General features: G+C 48.9%; 1 protein-coding gene and 1 long non-coding RNA gene across 3 annotated transcripts in view; one reads left to right on the forward strand and one right to left on the reverse strand.

The window, feature by feature from the left end:
* The window catches only part of PWP1 (PWP1 homolog, endonuclein), a 248794-nt gene that overhangs the window by 167546 nt on the left and 58550 nt on the right, over positions 1-22698 (forward strand). For both annotated transcript variants that reach the window (XM_063928458.1, XM_063928459.1), the window contains one exon: positions 6155-6285. In XM_063928458.1, the coding sequence (XP_063784528.1) occupies positions 6155-6285 (131 nt within the window). The remainder of the gene's footprint in view (positions 1-6154; positions 6286-22698) is intronic.
* LOC134933337 (uncharacterized) overlaps positions 1-22698 on the reverse strand; it is a 177065-nt gene that overhangs the window by 33022 nt on the left and 121345 nt on the right. The gene's annotated exons all lie outside the window — the stretch shown is intronic.

The following is a 22698-nucleotide window of genomic DNA, read 5'->3' on the forward strand; positions in this document are numbered from 1 at the left end:
CCAGTCTAAGAGGTTAGGCGTGGTGCTGGAGCAACACTCCCTTCAGGGGCGGTGGACCAAGGAGGAGTCCCTCCTCGCGATCAATATTCTGGAGTTGCGGGCGGTCTTCAATGCCTTGAACCTAGCCTAGCATTTAATTCAGAACCATCCTGTTCAAGTACAATCGAACAACGCCACCACAGTGGCTTACATAAATCATCAAGGCGGCACTCGAAGCCGCCTAGTAATGAAGGAAGTCTCACAGATTCTACAGTGGGCAGAACGCCATCTACCGGCCATATCGGCAATATTCATTCCGGGAGTCCTGAATTGGGAAAGTCCGCTACTTTCTCAGTCGTCAGGACGTGCATGCCGGCGAGTGGGGCCTCCATCCAGAAGTGTTTCAACTCCTAGTGGAAAGGTGGGGCCTTCCAGACGTAGATCTGATGGCGTCTCGACACAATCACAAGGTTCCGGTCTTCAGAGCAAGGAGAAGGGATCCTCAAGCAACATTCGTGGATGCGCTGGCGGTGCCATGGAGGTTTCGGTTGCCGTACCTGTTCCCTCCGGTGTCACTCCTGCCCAGGGTAATTCGGAAGTTCAAGCAAGAAAAAGGAATTCTGCTTCTCATAGCTCCAGCGTGGCCCAGACGGCACTGGTTCTCAGACCTGCAATGCCTATCGTCAGAGCGTCCAATTCTACTTCCACAACGCCCAGACCTCCTCGTTCAGGGCCCCTGTGTCTACCAGTACCTAGCCCGGCTGTCTTTGACGGCGTCGCTTTTGAAGCTTCCGTCTTAAGGGCTAAAGGGTTTTCTGAGGCGGTCATTCAAACTATGTTGCGGGCCCGGAAACCGGCTTCTGCTCGGATTTACAATAGGGTCTGGCATTCTTACTTTGTTTGGTGCGCATCTGACGATTATGACGCTTCCAAGTTTAGTATAGCCAAGTTGTTGGCTTTTCTTCAGCAGGGCCTGGACTTAGGCCTGCGTCTGGCCTCCCTCAAGGTTCAAATATCTGCCTTGTCGGTGTGGTCTCAGAGAAAAATTGCGACCTTACTGTGTTGCGTATCTAACCTCCCTATGTCCCGCCTGTGGCTCCTTGGGACTTGTCGGTGGTTTTGGGGGCGTTACAAGAGTCTCCGTTTGAACCTCTTGGTTCAGCTGACCTTAAGTGGCTTTCCCTTAAGGTGGTGTTTCTGCTGGCTATTGCTTCAGCTAGAAGAGTATCGGATTTGGGTGCCTTTTCCTGTAGTTCCCCATATCTGATATTTCACCGTGACCGGGCGGTTCTTAGGACTCGTCCCGGCTATCTACCTAAGGTGGTTTCTTCGTTCCACCTTAATCAGGAGATTGTAGTTTCGGCACTTGTTTCTTCTGATCTGTCTCCCAAAGAGCGGTCTTTGGATGTGGTACGGGATCTCCGTATCTATGTGAAGAGAACTGCTCCTATTAGGAAATCTGATTCTCTTTTTGTTGTGTTTGGGTTTCTCAAACGGAGCTGGCCTGCTCACAAGCAAACTCTGGCCAGATGGATTAGAATGGTGATTTCACATGCTTATGTGAAGACTGGTCTCTCTGCTCCTGATCACATTAAGGCCCATTCTACTCGGTCTGTTGGACCTTCTTGGACGGCCCAACGTGGTGCGACCCTTGAACAATTGTGCAAGGCGGCTATGTGGTCCTCTGTGAACACGTTCATAAGGTTCTATGCCTTCGATACTGCCGCTTCCCAGGATGCTTCCTTTGGACGCAGGGTTCTTTTGCCCGCTACAGTGCGTCCCCTCCCATAAGGAACTGCTTTCGGACATCCCCTATGTCTATCCTTGTGGAGCCCAGTGTACCCCGCAGCAGAAAACGAGTTTTATGGTAAGAACTTACCTTTGTTAAAACTCTTTCTGCAAGGTACACTGGGCTCCACAAGGCGCCCACCCTGACGCACTTAGCTTCTTTGGGTTGGTATGGCATTAGCCGCTGACACTTCTACTGTCGGGAGAGTGTGGTGTTTGTGGCAACTGGCAGTTGTCGTCTCTCTTACTTGCTACTGCATTGGGCTGGTTAACAAAACTGAGCTCCTGTGCACGGAGGCGGGGTGATATAGGAGGCGGCGCTATGCATTTTGGGAAGAAGGTCAAAGCTTTTGAGCCTGTTCCTGCTTCGGATCAAGATCCTACTCTACACCCCCTATGTCTATCCTTGTGGAGCCCAGTGTACCTCGCAGAAAGAGTTTTAACAAAGGTAAGTTCTTACCATAAAACTCGTTTTAGTAAATACTAAAAGCCAAATTCAAAAATGCTTTTCAGTTGTAAAAAATGTGAATTTACCACGAGTCGCGGTAAATTTGCGTAGTCACCTATTCATTTGTCCGCAGTTTTTTTTTTGCAGTAATTTTACTGCAAATTTCAATTCACAAACTCTGAGCAGGTGATAACCTTGGGAACAATCCCTATCTTAAGTTAAAAATGTCATTTCTGAACCCCTGGGACACTCCCCTGAATGACTAATTAGGCACTTAGAAGTTTTAATTATTTTTAATTGCCCAATAATGACATAATTTTGATGGTAAAAAAAGGGGGTTCTTTGTGAGTGGGACAAGTGATTTTAGACTTGCAGTGTGGAGTAATCGATCTGTTAGCACTTTTTAAAAAAATTTCCCTAAAATGACCCAAATATACAGTATACCCATTTTTATGTACCCCAAATTTAATTTTAGCATTTATTTTAGAAAAAAAATAGCTTTCTATCATTTTTTTACATCTTTCAAAAAATGCATATAGCAGCCATTTGACCCTATTTAAATACCAGAAATACATTTATTATGACTAATAATAAAATAATGTATACCGTTATCCAATGTTAATTTAATTAGATTTTTTTCGGCGTACGGCCAGATTTACCCATTTTTTACTTTTCACTTTCGCCACCAATTTTTTGTGGTACTCCCGTTTTCGGAATTTTGCAATTGAATAGGGTGAATCGCGGGAGCGTGCATAACCACGAAAAGTCAGTTTTCATGGCAAAAAAGATTCAAAAACGTGAATCTCTGTAAATGATCACGATTTTGCGGCTAATTGAATTTGGCCCTCATTAGACATGCCATTCATGTACAATTAGCTGAATACTTTCTGGTCTTCTTTGAATCTCCAATATAGCTCTTTCTAACATCACCAGGACCCAAAAGCAAATATCAGTTGTGTACTCCTTTCTGTTGCTTGAGGTTAGGTGGCGACCTGTTGTAGGTCCTCAGAGGTAAGTGAGAACTTGATTTAGGGAGTGTAATGATTGGAAACATGCTCTGCGATCCTCCCAGATTGTTATGTCATCTGCATGTTTGGTTCCAGCAGATGCAAATATACATATTGCATAGAGCAGAGCTGGCCAAAACCAGTCCTCGAGATCTACCAACAGTTCACATTTTCCATACCACCTAGCTGGAGCACAGGTGTAGTCATTACTAATTAAGATGTGCTGCATTCATTCCTAACTGACAATTCTACAGATCTCCAGGAGGCCTCGAAAACATGAACTTTTGCTAGATCTCGAGGACCGGTTTGGCCAGCCCTGGCATAGAGTGTACCGGGTTCCAATATGGTTTGGGAGGGTTCATACCAGAAATTGTCCAAAGGGTGGATCACCAATATCCAGTGCCTGGCATTTATTGCTGCCCTGATTTCATTATCCTGGTTTTATGTAGCATGTGGTGTTGACATTCTTTCTGTACATTATAGAGCAGGCCTGGCCAACCTGTGGCTCTCCAGGTGTTGTGAAACTACACATCCCAGCATGCCTTGCCACAGTTTAAGCATTCCCTAATAGCAAAAATGTGGCAAAGCATGATGGGACTTGTAGTTTTACAACAGCTGGAGAGCCACAGGTTGGCCAGGCCTGTTATAGAGTCTCTAAGTCAATCTCTTCAACTATATGCCAACAAGGGATGTAGTTAAAATGCCGCCGGACGGGATCCCGGCGGTCGAAATACAGACACCAGAATCCTGAACGGCGGCATAATACCGGCATCAAAACACTGATGGTTTACTGTAAGTTAGTTTGTAGTTAGTTTACTGTCAAAGTCAGAAAAATGTCTCTATACACGTTGCCATATTTGCACCACACACTGGTCCGCGCTGCGCATGCGTACGCTCTCCCGTGAAGGCGCATACCCGCAATAGCGTGCACCCGCGGGCGCACGGTATGCGTATTTACGGTAGAGTTTACGTAGTCGTAGCGTGCGACTCATTCGTTACACATTTTCATAATTAATGTAGTTTATAGATCATGATCCCTTTAATAGTTCCTGAAAGTTTGGTTAATATAGAACGTCCCCGAACGGAGGAATCCCTCTTTGTATTGTACGAAGGGTCTAACAGGAATCATATAGCAGTGTTTGGTACCCATCGGAAGAGTATTTAATTAACAATATTCCGGTGTTGGTTTGGAGCGTATTAATCGCTCGTGCGGATAGTTATGGACATAAGAAGTTTATGTCCATTTCTATTATTTACTCATACTCAGGTATGCGGCGGGAAACCCAGTTTCCCACCCACCTGAGCTGTTGGAAATCGTCACAGCCCACCTGTATGAATCAACCTATGACCTCTTGTTATAGTGCGAAGCCGAATTCCTTCATCCAATGGACAATGGGATTGTAGGGACTATGAGATTGCATTGTGTGTGGGGCATAAATAGGCAGGCCGACCACATCCAGCGCTCACTCTTCAACGGTTCTCATTGCTGAGAATCGGGTGCTGGATGTCCAGGCGCATGCGATCGTTTCCCCTTGTGCGTAAGTTTTTCTCCGTGATCATATTGTCTTACTGTGAGCCATCTATCTCATCTCATCTCTCTCTCTCTCTCTCTCTCTCTCGCTCTCTCTACTCTTTCTCCCATATTTTCCTTAAAGTATCTCTAATTGTATTGTATTGTATTTTATAGTGTAGTTATTTGGTTAGGAAGTCTCTGTTATATTGTAGTGTATCATTTGTACTGTGATTCCTTTTTACAAGTATATTAGTTATAATACAGTTAATAGGCTTTGGACCCTAAACCAGTATCTGTGTATTTTCTATAGTTTTAAGTGTTCACTTGAGCGTCGGTGACGCTCAAGCAGCTTTGTAGTTAGTCAGGTTACACAAGGTTGCACTTACACCCTGTATTCACATTAAGGTATTCTGTGTATTTCCTTGGTAAAAGGTGTAGTCATAAAGGTATAGCGTTGTGAGCGTCTGCGCCGCTGGTGATCTCCTCGTGGTCTCGAGCGTCCGCTACGCCATAGCGAATCATTTCTCTAGTCATAGCCAACAACGTGCTGTCCTGTGATCACTGGGCCGTGAGCGAACGTGACGCTTGAGCGTCTCGCCTACGGCTGAGCGATCGTTACGCAACTAGCGTACCCTTCCGGTACTTCTTAAGTGAACAGCGTACAGTGTTCTTAGACCTCATAAAGGGTTGTTTATACGACAAAAGAATTTAGCATTGTCATTACTGTAACATAATTGTTTATATTTGTGGTTGTTCACTCCTGTACTGATATGCAGTATATTGAACTGTATCTCGTGTTGTTGTTGCTCATTATTATTTGGCTTGTCTTGATAACACACTTATCTCTTTCTCGTCATTCTGTATGTGCTGCAAAACTCATTTATAATGCACAATCTGCCACCAAAAAACAAATCTTTGTAATTCTATTTATCCTACGTCATCACTGTATTATGCAGAGTTTTAAGTTTCTCAGTTTGACACCCCAAAGCACCAGACCAGAATTAAAGTTTCCATATACTTTGATATTAGCCAACTAGCCCAAAGCTGCAGCAGATGTGATGGTTGCTAATAATCCTACAGAATCAGATAATTATTGGTCATGCTGGTAAGTGGGTTTTACCTGTGTGTGTGGTCTTTGTGCTGCAATGTGATCACAATGTATTATACGGCTTTATCGCATTCATTTTGGGCTACCTAAGTGTGTGGCCAGGTTGGACTGTGATGCTGTTGTTAGGTTGTCCTGTTCGGCCTCTGTGCCCGGCTTTAGCTTGGAACGCTGCTTTGTATTTTAGAATACATGGATGTAAATGATTGCTACATGGTGTAGCATCATTGTGTCTCAGTAGGTTTAGTACAGCTTTTATGTTTTGTCCTCCAGCTATTTGTACTCATCTGATCTGGTGACTTGTATTTCACCAGGAAACTACGTAGCTGTTGGTAACATGACCCCCGTCATTGATGTCTGGGACATAGATCTGGTGGACTGCTTAGAGCCTGTCTTTTCCCTCGGAAGCAAGAAAATGAAAAAGAAAAAGAAAAAAGGAAAAAAGGTAATTTTGTGGATGTTTTATTTATTGATTTATTTTTTTCAGTCTAACCCATTGAGGACCAGTTACAGCTTGTGGTTAATGGAATTGGAGAGCAGAATTGAGGATAAATGCCAATGCGGTTTGCACTTGATGAGGAACAGATTGTGGACAAATGTTAGAGCTGTTCAGCGGTGCGGGGTAATTTGTGTTACTGGAGCTTTATAGACTGGTGCATTGTGCAGGGAAATGTAACAGCGGGCTGCTCCAGAGACACCTCTGTCTGTCATATTGGAAAATACAGATTTATGTGAATTTGCCAGTGTTCTGTTTTGTTAGAGGAAAACATTATGTTGGCAAAGGAGACTAGGTGGGACGTTTTTTTATAGGACTGTAATTTGTAGCACATGATTTTTCAGCATTGTGTTGCTATGTAGATGGCTACAAAATATATATATTTAGGCAGGTGTGGAAAAAATGTTGCAGAGGAAGAATGCTTTAAAATATCGATAATGAAATGCTGGCGATGAACGATATAGCACGTACACACTGAACGTTATCGTTCAACTATAACAATCGGTGATATCACAGCCGCCATTCTCGAACATGCAGCTCAGCCCAACATTCACGGGTTGAGCTGCATGTCAGCTCAATATTGGTGATTGTGGAACAATGTGCAGGAGCGCGCATCGTTCATAGTTCACCAATATTACCCCATACACTTTGGACGATATAAGCTTAAAAAAGAAACGATAACGACATCCTAGAGGATGCTGGGGATGCTTCAAGAACCATGGGGTATAGACGGGATCCGCAGGAGACATGGGCACACTATAAGACTTTGAATGGGTGTGAACTGGCTCCTCCCTCTATGCCCCTCCTCCAGACTCCAGTTAGATTCTATGCCCAGTGAGACTGGATGCACACTTAGGAGCTCTCCAGAGTTTCTCAGAAAAAGACTTTTATTAGGTTTGTTATTTTCAGGGAGACCTGCTGGCTACAGGCTCCCTGCATCGTGGGAGTGAGGGGAGAGAAGCAGACCTACTTCTTCTGAGTTCAAGGCCTCTGCTTCTTAGGCTACTAGACACCATTAGCTCCAGAGGGTTCGATCACTTGGTACGCCTAGCTGCTTGTTCCCGGAGCCGCGGCGTCACCCCCCTCACACAGCCAGAAGACAGAAGCCGGGTGAGTATGAGAAGATCAGAAGACTTCAGTGACGGCAGAAGACGGCGTTTGAGGTACCGCGCAGCGCGCCATGCTCCCACACATAACACGGCACCACAGGGTGCAGGGCGGGCGCCCTGGGCAGCATTAACACCTCAAACAGCACTGGCTTAAGTTATAACAGTGCAGCCCAGGCACTAGTTAAGGGACCCCCGCCAGTATAAAGATATTTTCTCTAACGTCCTTGAGGATGTTGGGACTCCGGAAGGACCATGGGGGATAGACGGGCTCCGCAGGAGATAGGGCACTTTAAGAAAGCTTTGGATTCTGGGTGTGCACTGGCTCCTCCCTCTCTGCCCCTCCTCCAGACCTCAGTTTTACACTGTGCCCAGAGCAAGATGGGTGCACTGCAGAGAGCTCTCCAGAGTTCTCTGCGTGAAAGCATTTTTGTTTGGATTTTCTTTCTACTTTTTACTACTTTTTCAAAGGGAGCACTGCTGGCAACAGGCTCCCTGCATCGAGGGACTGAGGAGAGAGGAGCAGACCTTCTTGTCAAAGATAGGCTCTGCTTCCTCGGCTACTGGACACCATTAGCTCCAGAGGGGGTGAACGCAGGTTCTTACTGGGCGTCCACCCCCGGAGCCGCACCGCCGTTCTCCTCACAGAGCCAGAAGTACAGAAGTCAGAAGACGTCTCAGGCGGCAGAAGCCTTCAGCTTCACTGAGGTAACGCACAGCACTGCAGCTGTGCATCATTGCTCCCATACACCTCACACACTCCGGTTACTGTAAGGGCGCAGGGGGGGGGCGCCCTGGGCAGCAATATAAACCTCTGCATGGCAAAAAGACTATATACATGTACAGGTGGGCTCTGTACATGTATATAAAAGTGCCCCCGCCATATTTTACTAAGTTTGAGCGGGACAGAAGCCTGCCGCCGAGGGGGCGGGGCTTCTCCCTCAGCACTCACCAGCGCCATTTTCTCTCCACAGCACTGCTGAGAGGAAGCTCCCCGGACTCTCCCCTGCTTACACACGGTGAAAGGGTGCTTAAAAGAGGGGGGGGAGGCACATAATTGGCGGTTTACATATTACACGGCGCTGCTGGGGAAAAACATTTTGTGTTGGTCTCCAGGGTTATTGCGCTGGGGTGTGTGCTGGCATACTCTCTCTCTGTCTCTCCAAAGGGCCTTGACAGGGATACTGTCTTCAGAAAAGGGGTTCCCTGTGTGTGTGAAGTGTGTCGGTACGCGTGTGTCGACATGTTTGACGAGAAAGGCTCGCTTACTGTGGAGGGGGAGTGTTTGAATGTCAGGTCGCCGTCGGCAACGCCGACACCGGAATGGGTGGATATGCTGAATGTCTTGAATGCAAATGTCAATCTATTGCATAAAAGGTTAGACAAGGCAGAAGCTAGGGATCAGTCAGGTACCCAGTCCATGCCTGTCCCTGTGGCGCCAGGCCCGTCGGGGTCTCAGAAGCGCACCATATCCCAGATCGATGACACAGATACCGACACAGATTCTGACTCTAGTGTCGACTATGAAGATGCAAAATTACAGCCGAAGGTGGCAAAAGGTATTCGGTACATGATTATGGCCATTAAAGAGGTTTTGCATATTACTGAGGAACCCCCTGTCCCTGACACGAGGGTACACATGTATAAAGAGAAAAAGCCTGAAGTCACTTTTCCATCATCATTTGAATTAAGTGAATTGTGCGAAAAGGCTTGGGACTCTCCAGATAGGAGAACACAAGTTCCCAGAAGGATTCTTATGGCGTATCCTTTTCCACAAACTGATAGGATACGCTGGGAATCTTCACCAAAAGTGGACAAGGCGCTGACACGCTTGTCCAAAAAGGTTGCACTGCCTTCTCAGGATACGGCTTCCCTCAAGGAACCGGCTGATCGCAGGTAGAAAATTACCTTGAAGCACATTTACACTCACTCCGGTACTATTGCTAGACCGGCTATGGCGTCGGCCTGGGTTTGTAGTGCGGTTGTGGCATGGGCAGATTCCTTATCTGCGGAGATTGACACCTTAGATAGGGATGCCATTCAAATGACCATAGAGCATATCAGAGATGCTGCCTTGTATATGAGAGATGCTCAGAGAGACATTTGTTTATTAAGCTCCAGAATTAATGCTATGTCTATTTCTGCTAGGCGACTCCTGTGGACCCGGCAGTGGACGGGAGATGCCGATTCTAAGCGGCACATGGAGTCCTTGCCGTACAAGGGGGAGGAGTTGTTTGGAGACGGCCTCTCGGACCTTGTCTCTACGGCTACGGCTGGAAAGTCGAATTTCTTACCTTATGTCCCCCCGCAGCATACTAAGAAGGCACATCATTATCAAATGCAGTCCTTTCGTTCCAATAAAAACAAGAAGGTGCGGGGATCGTCCTTTGTTACCAGAGGAAAAGGCAGGGGAAAGAAGCTGCACACAGCTAGTTCCCAAGAGCAGAAGTCCTCCCCTGCATCTGCAAAAACCACCGCATGACGCTGGGGCTTCCCGGGGGGAGGCAGATCTGGTGGGGGCTCGTCTTCGGTTTTTCAGCCACGTCTGGGTTCAATCGCAGGTGGATCCCTGGGCAGTAGAGATTGTTGCTCAGGGATACAGGCTAGAATTCGAAGACTTGCCTCCTCGCCGGTTTTTCAAATCGCTCTGCCGACTTCCCCGTCAGAGAGGGAGTCAGTGTTGACAGCAATCCAAAAATTGTATGTTCAACAGGTGATTGTCACAGTTCCTCATCTCCAGCAGGGAGAGGGATATTATTCAACCCTGTTTGTGGTCCCGAAACCGGACGGTTCGGTCAGGCCCATTTTAAACCTGATATCTCTGAACTTGTACTTGAAAAGGTTCAAGTTCAAAATGGAATCACTCCGGTCGGTCATCGCCAGCCTGGAGGGGGGGGATTGGATGGTGTCCCTGGACATAAAGGATGCATACCTTCATGTTCCAATATCCCCCCCCCCCCCCCCCCCCCAATCAGGCGTTCCTGAGATTTGCAGTGCAGGACTGTCACTACCAATTTCAGACGTTGCCGTTTGGGCTTTCCACGGCCCCGAGGGTTTTCACCAAGGTAATGGCGGAAATGATGGTGCTCCTGCGCAGGCAGGGGGTCACAATTATCCCATACTTGGACGATCTCCTAATAAAGGCGAGATCTCGGTAGAAGTTGCTGGACAGCGTGTCTCTGTCCATGAAGACGTTGCAGCTACACGGCTGGATTCTCAATATACCGAAGTCCCAGCTAGTTCCTACAACGCGTCTGACCTTTCTGGGCCTGATCCTAGACACAGACCAGAAAAAGGTTCTTTTTCCGATCGAAAAGGTTCAGGAACTCATGACCATGGTCAGGAACCTATTGAAACCAAAGAAGGTTTCAGTGCATCAGTGCACGCGGGTCCTGGGGAAGATGGTGGCTTCACACGAGGCCATCCCTTCCGGCAGATTCCATGCGAGGACTTTTCAATGGGACCTCTTGGATAAGTGGTCCGGGTCCCATTTACAAATGCATCAAAGGATCACCCTGTCTCCCAAAACCAGGGTATCTCTCCTGTGGTGGATGAACAGTGCTCACCTTCTAGAGGGTCGCAGGTTCGGCATTCAGGACTGGGTCCTGGTGACCACGGACGCAAGCCTCCGAGGCTGGGGAGCAGTGGCACTGGGAAGAAATTTCCAAGGTCTCTGGTCAAGCCTGGAGACTTGTCTCCACATCAACGTCCTGGAGTTGAGGGCCATATACAACGCCCTGCGTCAAGCGGAGAACTTACTTCGGAGAAGACCGGTTCTGATTCAGTCAGACAATGTCACGGCAGTGGCTCATATAAACCGCCAAGGCGGAACAAGGAGCAGAGTGGCCATGGCAGATGCGACCAGGATTCTACGCTGGGCGGAAGGCCATGTAAGCGCGCTGTCAGCGGTGTTCATCCCGGGGGTGGACAACTGGGAGGCGGACTTCCTCAGCAGGCACGACCTGCATCCGGGGGAGTGGGGACTTCATCAAGAAGTCTTTGCACAGATCGCGGATCGGTGGGGCCTGCCTCAAATAGACATGATGGCGTCCCGTCTCAACAAAAAGCTAAAGCGGTATTGCGCCAGGTCAACGGACCCTCAGGCGGTAGCGGTAGACGCTCTGGTGACACCTTGGGTGTTCAGATCGGTCTATGTGTTTCCTCCTCTTCCTCTCATACCCAAGATGTTGAGAATTGTGAGAATAAGCAGGGTCAGAACAATCCTCATTGTTCCAGATTGGCCACGTAGGACTTGGTATCCGGAACTGCGAGAGTTGCTCACAGAAGATCCGTGGCCTCTTCCTCTAAGGCAGGACTTGCTGCAGCAGGGGCCCTGTCTGTTCCAAGACTTACCGCGGCTGCGTTTGACGGCATGGCGGTTGAACGCCGGATCCTAGCGGAAAAAGGAATTCCGGAGGAAGTCATTCCTACCCTGATCAAGGCTAGGAAAGACGTGACGTTGAAACATTATCGTCGTATATGGCGGAAATATGTTTCTTGGTGTGAGGCCAGAGCTGCTCCTACGGAGGAGTTCCATTTGGGCCGTCTACTTCACTTCCTTCAAACAGGAGTGACCTTGAGGCTAAAATTAGGGTCCATAAAGGTCCAGATTTCGGCCGTATCCATTTTCTTTCCAAGAGAATTAGCCTCTCTTCCTGAGGTACAGACTTTTGTGAAGGGGGTGCTGCATATTCAGCCTCCCTTTGTGCCTCTGGTGGCGCCTTGGGATCTTAACGTGGTGTTACGTTTCCTCAAGTCACCTTGGTTTGAACCACTTAAAACTGTGGAGTTGAAATACCTCACGTGGAAAGTGGTCATGTTGTTGGCGTTAGCTTCGGCGAGACGTGTTTCAGAATTGGCAGCTTTATCGCATAAAAGCCCATACTTGGTTTTTCACGTGGATAGGGCAGAGTTGAGGACTCGTCCTCACTTTCTGCCAAAAGTGGTCTCATCTTTTCATGTTAACCAACCTATTGTCGTGCCTGTGGCTACAGGGGACTTGGAGGATTCCGAGTCCCTGGATGTAGTCAGGGCTTTGAAGATTTATGTGACCAGAACGGCTCGGATCAGGAAGACTGAAGCTTTGTGTGTTCTGTATGCGGCCAACAAGGTTGGCGCCCCTGCTTCAAAGCAGACTATTGCTTGCTGGATCTGTAACACGATTCAGCAGGTGCATTCTACGGCAGGATTGCCGTTACCGAAATCGGTTAAGGCCCACTCCACTAGGAAAGTGGGCTCTTCTTGGGCGGCTGCCCGAGGGGTCTCGGCATTACAGTTGTGCCGAGCAGCTACTTGGTCGGGGACAAACACCTTTGCAAAGTTCTATAAGTTTGATACCCTGGCTGAGGAGGACCTCCTGTTTGCTCAATTGGTGCTGCAGAGTCATCCGCACTCTCCCGCCCGTTTGGGAGCTTTGGTATAATCCCCATGGTCCTTACGGAGTCCCAGCATCCTCAAGGACGTTAGAGAAAATAAGATTTTACTTACCGGTAAATCTATTTCTCGTAGTCCGTAGAGGATGCTGGGCGCCCGTCCCAAGTGCGGACTTCTTCTTCATGACTTGTATATAGTTATTGCTTACATAAGGGTTATGTTATAGTTTTTGGTGATACCGTGGCTATGTTGTTGTTGTTCATACTGTTAACTGGGTAAGTTTATCTTAAGTTATACGGTGTGATTGGTGTGGCTGGTATGAATCTCGCCCTTAGATTTACAAAAATCCTTCCTCGTACTGTCCATCTCCTCTGGGCACAGTTTCCCTAACTGAGGTCTGGAGGAGGGGCATAGAGGGAGGAGCCAGTGCACACCCAGAATCCAAAGCTTTCTTAAAGTGCCCTATCTCCTGCAGAGCCCGTCTATTCCCCATGGTCCTTACGGAGTCCCAGCATCCTCTACGGACTACGAGAAATAGATTTACTGGTAAGTAAAATCTTATTTCTCTGACGTCCTAGTGGATGCTGGGAACTCCGTAAGGACCATGGGGAATAGCGGCTCCGCAGGAGACTGGGCACAACTAAAGAAAGCTTTAGGACTACCTGGTGTGCACTGGCTCCTCCCTCTATGACCCTCCTCCAGACCTCAGTTAGAATTTTGTGCCCGGCCGAGCTGGATGCACACTAGGGGCTCTCCTGAGCTCTTAGAAAAGAAAGTTATATTTAGGTTTTTTATTTTCAGTGAGATCTGCTGGCAACAGACTCACTGCTACGAGGGACTTAGGGGAGAGAAGCGGACCTACCTGCTTGCAGCTAGCTTGGGCTTCTTAGGCTACTGGACACCATTAGCTCCAGAGGGATCGAACACAGGCCCAGCCTCGGTCGTCCGGTCCCGGAGCCGCGCCGCCGTCCCCCTTGCAAAGCCAGAAGCAAGAAGATGTTCCTGAAAATCGGCGGCAGAAGACTTCAGTCTTCATTAAGGTAGCGCACAGCACTGCAGCTGTGCGCCATTGCTCCCCATGCACACCACACACTCCGGTCACTGATGGGTGCAGGGCGCTGGGGGGGGGTGCCCTGGGGCTGCAATAAGAGTACCTTACTGGCAAAATAACACATAATATAGTCATTAAGACTATATATGTGTAAAATCCCCTGCCATATATTCCATAAAAAAGCGGGAGAAGCCCGCCGAGAAAGGGGCGGGGCTATCTCCCTCAGCACACTGGCGCCATTTCCTCTCACAGCTCCGCTGGAAGGACGCTCCCAAGGCTCTCCCCTGCAGTTTCCAGACTTCATAGGGTAAAAAAGAGAGGGGGGGCACTAAATTTAGGCTCAGTATCTGTATATTAATAGCAGCTATAAAGGAAAAATCACTGTATGTATAGTGTGAATCCCTACATTATATATAGCGCTCTGGTGTGTGCTGGCATACTCTCTGTCTCCCCAAAGGACTTTGTGGGGTCCTGTCCTCAGTCAGAGCATTCCCTGTGTGTGTGCGGTGTGTCGGTACGGCTGTGTCGACATGTTTGATGAGGAGGCTTATGTGGAGGCGGAGCAGGTGCCGATAAATGTGATGTCACCCCCTGCGGGGTCGACACCTGAGTGGATGGATATGTGGAAGGAATTACGCGACAGTGTCAACTCCTTACATAAAAGGTTTGACGACATAGCAGATGTGGGACAGCCGGCTTCTCAGCCCGTGCCTGCCCAGACGTCTCAAAAGCCATCAGGGACTCTAAAACGCCCGCTACCTCAGATGGAAGACACAGATGTCGACACGGATACTGACTCCAGTGTCGACGATGATGAGACTAGTGTACATTCCAATAGAGCCACCCGTTACATGGTTACGGCAATGAAAAATGTGTTGCATATTTCTCTAACGTCCTAGTGGATGCTGGGGACTCCGTCAGGACCATGGGATTAGCGGCTCCGCAGGAGACAGGGCACAAAAATAAAGCTTTAGGATCAGGTGGTGTGCACTGGCTCCTCCCCCTATGACCCTCCTCCAAGCCTCAGTTAGGTTTTTGTGCCCGTCCGAGCAGGGTGCAATCTAGGTGGCTCTCCTAAAGAGCTGCTTAGAAAAAGTTTTTAGGTTTTTTATTTTCAGTGAGTCCTGCTGGCAACAGGCTCACTGCAACGAGGGACTTAGGGGAGAAGAAGTGAACTCACCTGCGTGCAGGATGGATTGGCTTCTTAGGCTACTGGACACCATTAGCTCCAGAGGGATCGAACACAGGCCCAGCCATGGAGTCCGGTCCCGGAGCCGCGCCGCCGACCCCCTTACAGATGCCGAAAAGCGAAGAGGTCCAGAAACCGGCGGCAGAAGACTTTTCAGTCTTCATGAGGTAGCGCACAGCACTGCAGCTGTGCGCCATTGTTGTCACACACTTCACACCAGCGGTCACGGAGGGTGCAGGGCGCTGCAGGGGGCGCCCTGGGCAGCAATGAGAATACCTTGTTCTGGCTAAAAAATACATCACATATAGCCCTTGGGGCTATATGGATGTATTTAACCCCTGCCAGGTCTCACAAACTCCGGAGAAGAGCCCGCCGAAATAGGGGGCGGGGCCTATCTCCTCAGCACACAGCGCCATTTTCCTGCTCAGCTCCGCTGCGAGGAAGGCTCCCAGGACTCTCCCCTGCACTGCACTACAGAAACAGGGTAAAAAAGAGAGGGGGGGGGCATTTTTTTTGGCGTTTTTGATATATATTAAGCTGCTATAAGGGAGACAACACTTCTATAGGGTTGTTCCTATATATTTATAGCACTTGGGTGTGTGCTGGCAAACTCTCCCTCTGTCTCCCCAAAGGGCTAGTGGGGTCCTGTCTTCGATAAGAGCATTCCCTGTGTGTCTGCTGTGTGTCGGTACGTGTGTGTCGACATGTATGAGGACGATGTTGGTGTGGAGGCGGAGCAATTGCCGGTAATGGTGATGTCACCCCCTAGGGAGTCGACACCGGAATGGATGGCTTTATTTATGGAATTACGTGATAATGTCAGCACATTACAAAAATCAGTTGACGACATGAGACGGCCGGAAAACCAGTTAGTACCTGTACAGGCGTCTCAGACACCATCAGGGGCTGTAAAACGCCCTTTACCTCAGTCGGTCGACACAGACCCAGACACGGACACCGAATCTAGTGTCGACGGTGAAGAAACAAACGTATTTTCCAGTAGGGCCACACGTTATATGATCACGGCAATGAAGGAGGCTTTACATATCTCTGATACTGCATGTACCACAAAAAGGGGTATTATGTGGGGTCTGAAAAAACTACCTGTAGTTTTTCCTGAATCAGACGAATTGAATGAAGTGTGTGATGAAGCGTGGGTTAACCCCGATAGAAAACTGCTAATTTCAAAGAAGTTATTGGCATTATATCCTTTCCCGCCAGAGGTTAGGGCGCGCTGGGAAACACCCCCTAGGGTGGATAAGGCGCTCACACGCTTATCAAAACAAGTGGCGTTACCGTCTCCTGAAACGGCCGCCCTCAAGGATCCAGCTGATAGGAGGCTGGAAACTACCCTGAAAAGTATATACACTCATACTGGTGTTATACTGCGACCAGCCATCGCCTCTGCATGGATGTGCAGTGCTGGGGTGGTTTGGTCGGATTCCCTGACTGAAAATATTGATACCCTGGATAGGGACAGTATTTTACTGACTATAGAGCATTTAAAGGATGCATTTCTATATATGCGAGATGCACAGAGGGATATTTGCACTCTGGCATCGAGAGTAAGTGCGATGTCCATATCTGCCAGAAGAAGTTTATGGACGCGACAATGGTCAGGTGATGCGGATTCCAAACGGCATATGGAAGTATTGCCGTATAAGGGGGAGGAATTATTTGGGGTCGGTCTATCGGATTTGGTGGCCACGGCAACAGCCGGGAAATCCACCTTTTTACCTCAGGTCCCCTCCCAACAGAAAAAGACACCGTCTTTTCAGCCGCAGTCCTTTCGTTCCTATAGGAACAAGCGGGCGAAAGGACAGTCATATTTGCCCCGAGGCAAAGGAAAGGGTAAGAGAGTGCACCAAGCAGCTTCTTCCCAGGAGCAGAAGCCCCCCCCGGCTTCTACAAAGCCCTCAGCATGACGTTGGGGCTTTACAAGCGGACTCAGGGGCGGTGGGGGGTCGACTCAAGAATTTCAGCGCACAGTGGGCTCACTCACAGGTGGACCCCTGGATCCTGCAGATAATATCTCAGGGTTACAGGTTGGAATTCGAGAAGTCTCCCCCTCGCCGGTTCCTAAAGTCTGCTCTGCCAACGTCTCCCTCAGACAGGGCGACGGTATTGGAAGCCATTCACAAGCTGTATTCTCAGCAGGTGATAGTCAAGGTACCCCTCCTACAACAGGGAAAGGGGTATTATTCCACACTATTTGTGGTACCGAAGCCGGACGGCTCGGTAAGACCTATTCTAAATCTGAAATCTTTGAACCTGTACATACAAAAATTCAAGTTCAAGATGGAGTCACTCAGAGCAGTGATAGCGAATCTGGAAGAAGGGGACTTTATGGTGTCCCTGGACATCAAGGATGCTTACCTGCATGTCCCAATTTGCCCTTCACATCAAGGGTACCTCAGGTTCGTGGTGCAAAACTGTCATTATCAGTTTCAGACGCTGCCGTTTGGATTGTCCACGGCACCTCGGGTCTTTACCAAGGTAATGGCCGAAATGATGTTTCTTCTACGAAGAAAAGGCGTATTAATTATCCCTTACTTGGACGATCTCCTGATAAGGGCAAGGTCCAGGGAACAGCTGGGGGACGTAGTAGCACTAACCCAAATAGTGCTGCAACAGCACGGGTGGATTCTGAATTTTCCAAAATCTCAATTGACCCCGACGACACGTCTGCTGTTCCTGGGAATGATTCTGGACACGGTTCAGAAAAAGGTGTTTCTTCCGGAGGAGAAAGCAAAGGAGTTATCCGAACTTGTCAGGAACATCCTAAAACCAGGGAAAGTGTCTGTGCATCAATGCACAAGAGTCCTGGGAAAGATGGTGGCTTCTTACAAAGCGATTCCATTCGGCAGATTCCACGCACGAACTTTTCAGTGGGATCTGCTGGACAAATGGTCCGGATCGCATCTGCAGATGCATCAGCGGATAACCTTGTCGCCACGGACAAGGGTGTCTCTTCTGTGGTGGTTGCAGAGTGCTCATCTGTTAGAGGGCCGCAGATTCGGCATACAGGACTGGGTCCTGGTGACCACGGATGCCAGTCTGAGAGGCTGGGGAGCGGTCACACAGGGAAGAAACTTCCAGGGAGTATGGTCAAACCTGGAGATGTCTCTTCACATAAATATACTGGAGCTAAGAGCGATTTACAATGCTCTAAGCCTGGCAAAACCCCTGCTTCAGGGTCAGCCGGTGTTGATCCAGTCGGACAACATCACGGCAGTCGCCCACGTAAACAGACAGGGCGGCACAAGAAGCAGGAGAGCAATGGCAGAAGCTGCAAGGATTCTTCGCTGGGCGGAAGATCATGTGATAGCACTGTCAGCAGTGTTCATTCCGGGAGTGGACAACTGGGAAGCAGACTTCCTCAGCAGACACGATCTACACCCGGGAGAGTGGGGACTTCATCCAGAAGTCTTCCACATGATTGTGAACCGTTGGGAAAAACCAAAGGTGGACATGATGGCGTCTCGCCTCAACAAAAAACTGGACAGGTATTGCGCCAGGTCAAGAGACCCTCAGGCAATAGCTGTGGACGCTCTGGTAACGCCGTGGGTGTTCCAGTCAGTGTATGTGTTTCCTCCTCTGCCTCTCATACCAAAAGTACTGAGAATTATACGGCAAAGGGGAGTAAGAACGATACTCGTGGCTCCGGATTGGCCAAGAAGAACTTGGTACCCGGAACTTCAGGAGATGCTCACGGAAGATCCGTGGCCTCTACCTCTAAGACGGGACCTGCTTCAGCAGGGACCGTGTCTATTCCAATACTTACCGCGGCTGCGTTTGACGGCATGGCGGTTGAACGCCGAATTCTAAGGGAAAAAGGCATTCCGGAAGAGGTCATTCCTACACTGGTAAAAGCCAGGAAGGAGGTGACTGCACAACATTATCACCGCATTTGGAGAAAATATGTTGCGTGGTGTGAGGCCAGGAAGGCCCCCACGGAGGAATTTCAATTGGGTCGATTCCTACATTTCCTGCAAACAGGATTGTCTATGGGCCTCAAGTTGGGGTCCATTAAGGTTCAAATTTCGGCCCTGTCGATTTTCTTCCAGAAAGAATTGGCTTCAGTTCCTGAAGTCCAGACTTTTGTAAAAGGAGTACTACATATACAGCCCCCGGTTGTGCCCCCAGTGGCTCCGTGGGACCTTAATGTAGTTTTGGATTTTCTCAAATCCCATTGGTTTGAGCCACTCAAATCGGCGGATTTGAAATATCTTACATGTAAAGTAACCATGCTACTGGCCCTGGCTTCAGCCAGGAGAGTGTCAGAATTGGCGGCTTTATCGTATAAAAGCCCATATCTGATTTTCCATTCGGACAGGGCAGAACTGCGGACGCGTCCTCATTTTCTGCCTAAGGTGGTGTCAGCGTTTCACCTGAACCAGCCTATTGTGGTGCCTGCGGCTACTAGCGATTTGGAGGATTCCAAGTTGCTGGACGTTGTCAGGGCATTGAAAATATATATTTCAAGGACGGCTGGAGTCAGAAAATCTGACTCGCTGTTTATACTGTATGCACCCAACAAGCTGGGTGCTCCTGCTTCTAAGCAGACGATTGCTCGTTGGATTTGTAGCACAATTCAACTTGCACATTCTGTGGCAGGCCTGCCACAGCCTAAATCTGTCAAGGCCCATTCCACAAGGAAGGTGGGCTCATCCTGGGCGGCTGCCCGAGGGGTCTCGGCATTACAACTCTGCCGAGCAGCTACGTGGTCGGGGGAGAACACGTTTGTAAAATTCTACAAATTTGATACCCTGGCTAAAGAGGACCTGGAGTTCTCTCATTCGGTGCTGCAGAGTCATCCGCACTCTCCCGCCCGTTTGGGAGCTTTGGTATAATCCCCATGGTCCTGACGGAGTCCCCAGCATCCACTAGGACGTTAGAGAAAATAAGATTTTACTTACCGATAAATCTATTTCTCGTAGTCCGTAGTGGATGCTGGGCGCCCATCCCAAGAGCGGATTGTCTGCAATACTTGTACATAGTTATTGTTACAAAGAAATCGGGTTGTTATTGTTGTGAGCCGTCTGTTCAGAGGCTCCTACGTTGTCATACTGTTAACTGGGTTCAGATCACAAGTTGTACGGTGTGATTGGTGTGGCTGGTATGAGTCTTACCTGGGATTCAAAATCCTTCCTTATTGTGTACGCTCGTCCGGGCACAGTATCCTAACTGAGGCTTGGAGGAGGGTCATAGGGGGAGGAGCCAGTGCACACCACCTGATCCTAAAGCTTTATTTTTGTGCCCTGTCTCCTGCGGAGCCGCTAATCCCATGGTCCTGACGGAGTCCCCAGCATCCACTACGGACTACGAGAAATAGATTTATCGGTAAGTAAAATCTTATTTTCTGATATTACCCCAGGTACCACAAAAAAGGGTATTATGTTTGGGGAGAAAAAACTACCAGTGGTTTTTCCCCCTTCTGATGAATTAAATGAAGTGTGTGAAGAAGCGTGGGCTTCCCCCGATAAGAAACTGGTAATTTCTCAAAAGTTACTAATGGCGTACCCTTTCCCGCCAGAGGACAGGTCACGTTGGGAGACATCCCCTAGGGTGGATAAAGCGCTCACACGTCTGTCAAAGAAGATGGCACTACCGTCTCCGGACACGGCCGCCTTAAAGGAACCTGCAGATAGAAAGCAGGAGGCTATCCTGAAGTCTGTATATACACACTCAGGCATTATACTGAGACCAGCTATTGCTTCAGCATAGATGTGCAGTGCTGCAGCTGCGTGGTCAGATTCCCTGTCAGAAAACATTGATACCTTAGACAGGGACACTATATTGCAAACCGTAGAGCACATTAAAGACGCAGTCTTATACATGAGAGATGCACAGAGGGATATTTGCCGGCTGGCATCTAAAATAAACGCAATGTCCATTTCTGCCAGGAGGGGATTGTGGACTCGGCAGTGGACAGGTGATGCTGATTCTTAAAGGCACGTGGAAGTTTTGCCTTACAAGGGTGAGGAGTTGTTTGGGGATGGTCTCTCGGACCTCGTTTCCACAGCTACAGCTGGGAAATCAGCATTTTTACCCCATGTTCCCTCACAGCCAAAGAAAGCATGATAAACATTATAGATAGTATTATCAGGTACAGTCCTTTCGGCCCCAGAAAGGTAAGCGGGTTAAAGGCGCGTCCTTTCTGCCCAGAGGCAGAGGTAGGGGGGAAAAGCTGCAGCATACAGCCAGTTCCCAGGAACAAAAGTCCTCCCCCGCTTCCTCTAAGTCCACCGCATGACGCTGGGGCTCCACAGGCGGAGCCAGGTACGGTGGGGGCCCGTCTCAAGAACTTCAGCGACCAGTGGGCTCGCTCACAGGTGGATCCCTGGATTCTACAGGTAGTATCTCAGGGGTACAAGCTGGAATTCCAGACGTCTCCCCCTCGCCGTTTCCTCAAATCTGCCTTGCCGACGGCTCCCTCGGACAGGGAGGCAATTCACAAGCTGTATTCTCAGCAGGTGATAGTCAAGGTACCCCTCCTTCAACAGGGACGGGGTTACTATTCCACAATGTTTGTGGTACCGAAACCGGACGGTTCGGTGAGACCCATCTTAAATTTGAAGTCCTTGAACACTTATATACGAAGGTTCAAGTTCAAAATGGAATCGCTCAGGGCGGTTATTGCAAGCCTGGACGAAGGGGATTTCATGGTATCACTGGACATCAAGGATGCTTACCTGCATGTCCCCCTTTACCACCCTCACCAGGAGTACCTCAGATTTGTGGTACAAGACTGTCATTACCAATTCCAGACGTTGCCGTTTGGTCTGTCCACGGCACCGAGGGTATTTACCAAGGTAATGGCAGAGATGATGATACTCCTTCGAAAAAAGGGAGTTATAATTATCCCGTACTTGGACGATCTCCTTATAAAGGTGAGGTCCAGGGAACAGTTGCTGATCGGAGTAGCACTAGCTCGGGCAGTGCTACAACAGCACGGCTGGATCCTGAACATTCCGAAGTCGCAGCTGGTTCCTACAACACGTCTACTGTTCCTGGGGATGGTTCTCGACACAGAACAGAAAAAAGTGTTTCTCCCGGAGGAGAAGGCCAAGGAGTTGTCATCTCTAGTCAGAGACCTCCTAAAACCAAAACAGGTGTCGGTGCACCACTGCACGCGAGTCCTGGGAAAGATGGTGGCTTCTTACGAAGCAATTCCATTCGGAAGGTTCCATGCAAGGATCTTTCAGTGGGATCTGTTGGACAAGTGGTCCGGATCGCATCTTCAGATGCATCGGCTGATAACCCTGTCTCCGAGGGCCTGGGTGTCGCTGCTGTGGTGGCTGCAAAGTGCTCATCTTCTAGAGGGCCGCAGATTCGGCATACAGGACTGGGTCCTGGTGACCACGGATGCCAGCCTTCGAAGTTGGGGGGCAGTCACACAGGGAAGAAATTTCCAAGGACAATGGTCAAGTCAGGAGACTTCCCTACACATAAATATTCTGGAACTAAGGGCCATTTACAATGCCCTAAGTCAGGCAAGACCCCTGCTTCAACACCAGCCGGTGCTGATCCAGTCAGACAACATCACGGCGGTCGCCCATGTAAACCGACAGGGCGGCACAAGAAGCAGGATGGCGATGGCAGAAGCCACAAGGATTCTCCGATGGGCGGAAAATCATGTG

The sequence above is a fragment of the Pseudophryne corroboree genome, chromosome 6 (assembly GCF_028390025.1).
Source record: "Pseudophryne corroboree isolate aPseCor3 chromosome 6, aPseCor3.hap2, whole genome shotgun sequence".
NCBI classification, from domain to species: domain Eukaryota; kingdom Metazoa; phylum Chordata; class Amphibia; order Anura; family Myobatrachidae; genus Pseudophryne; species Pseudophryne corroboree.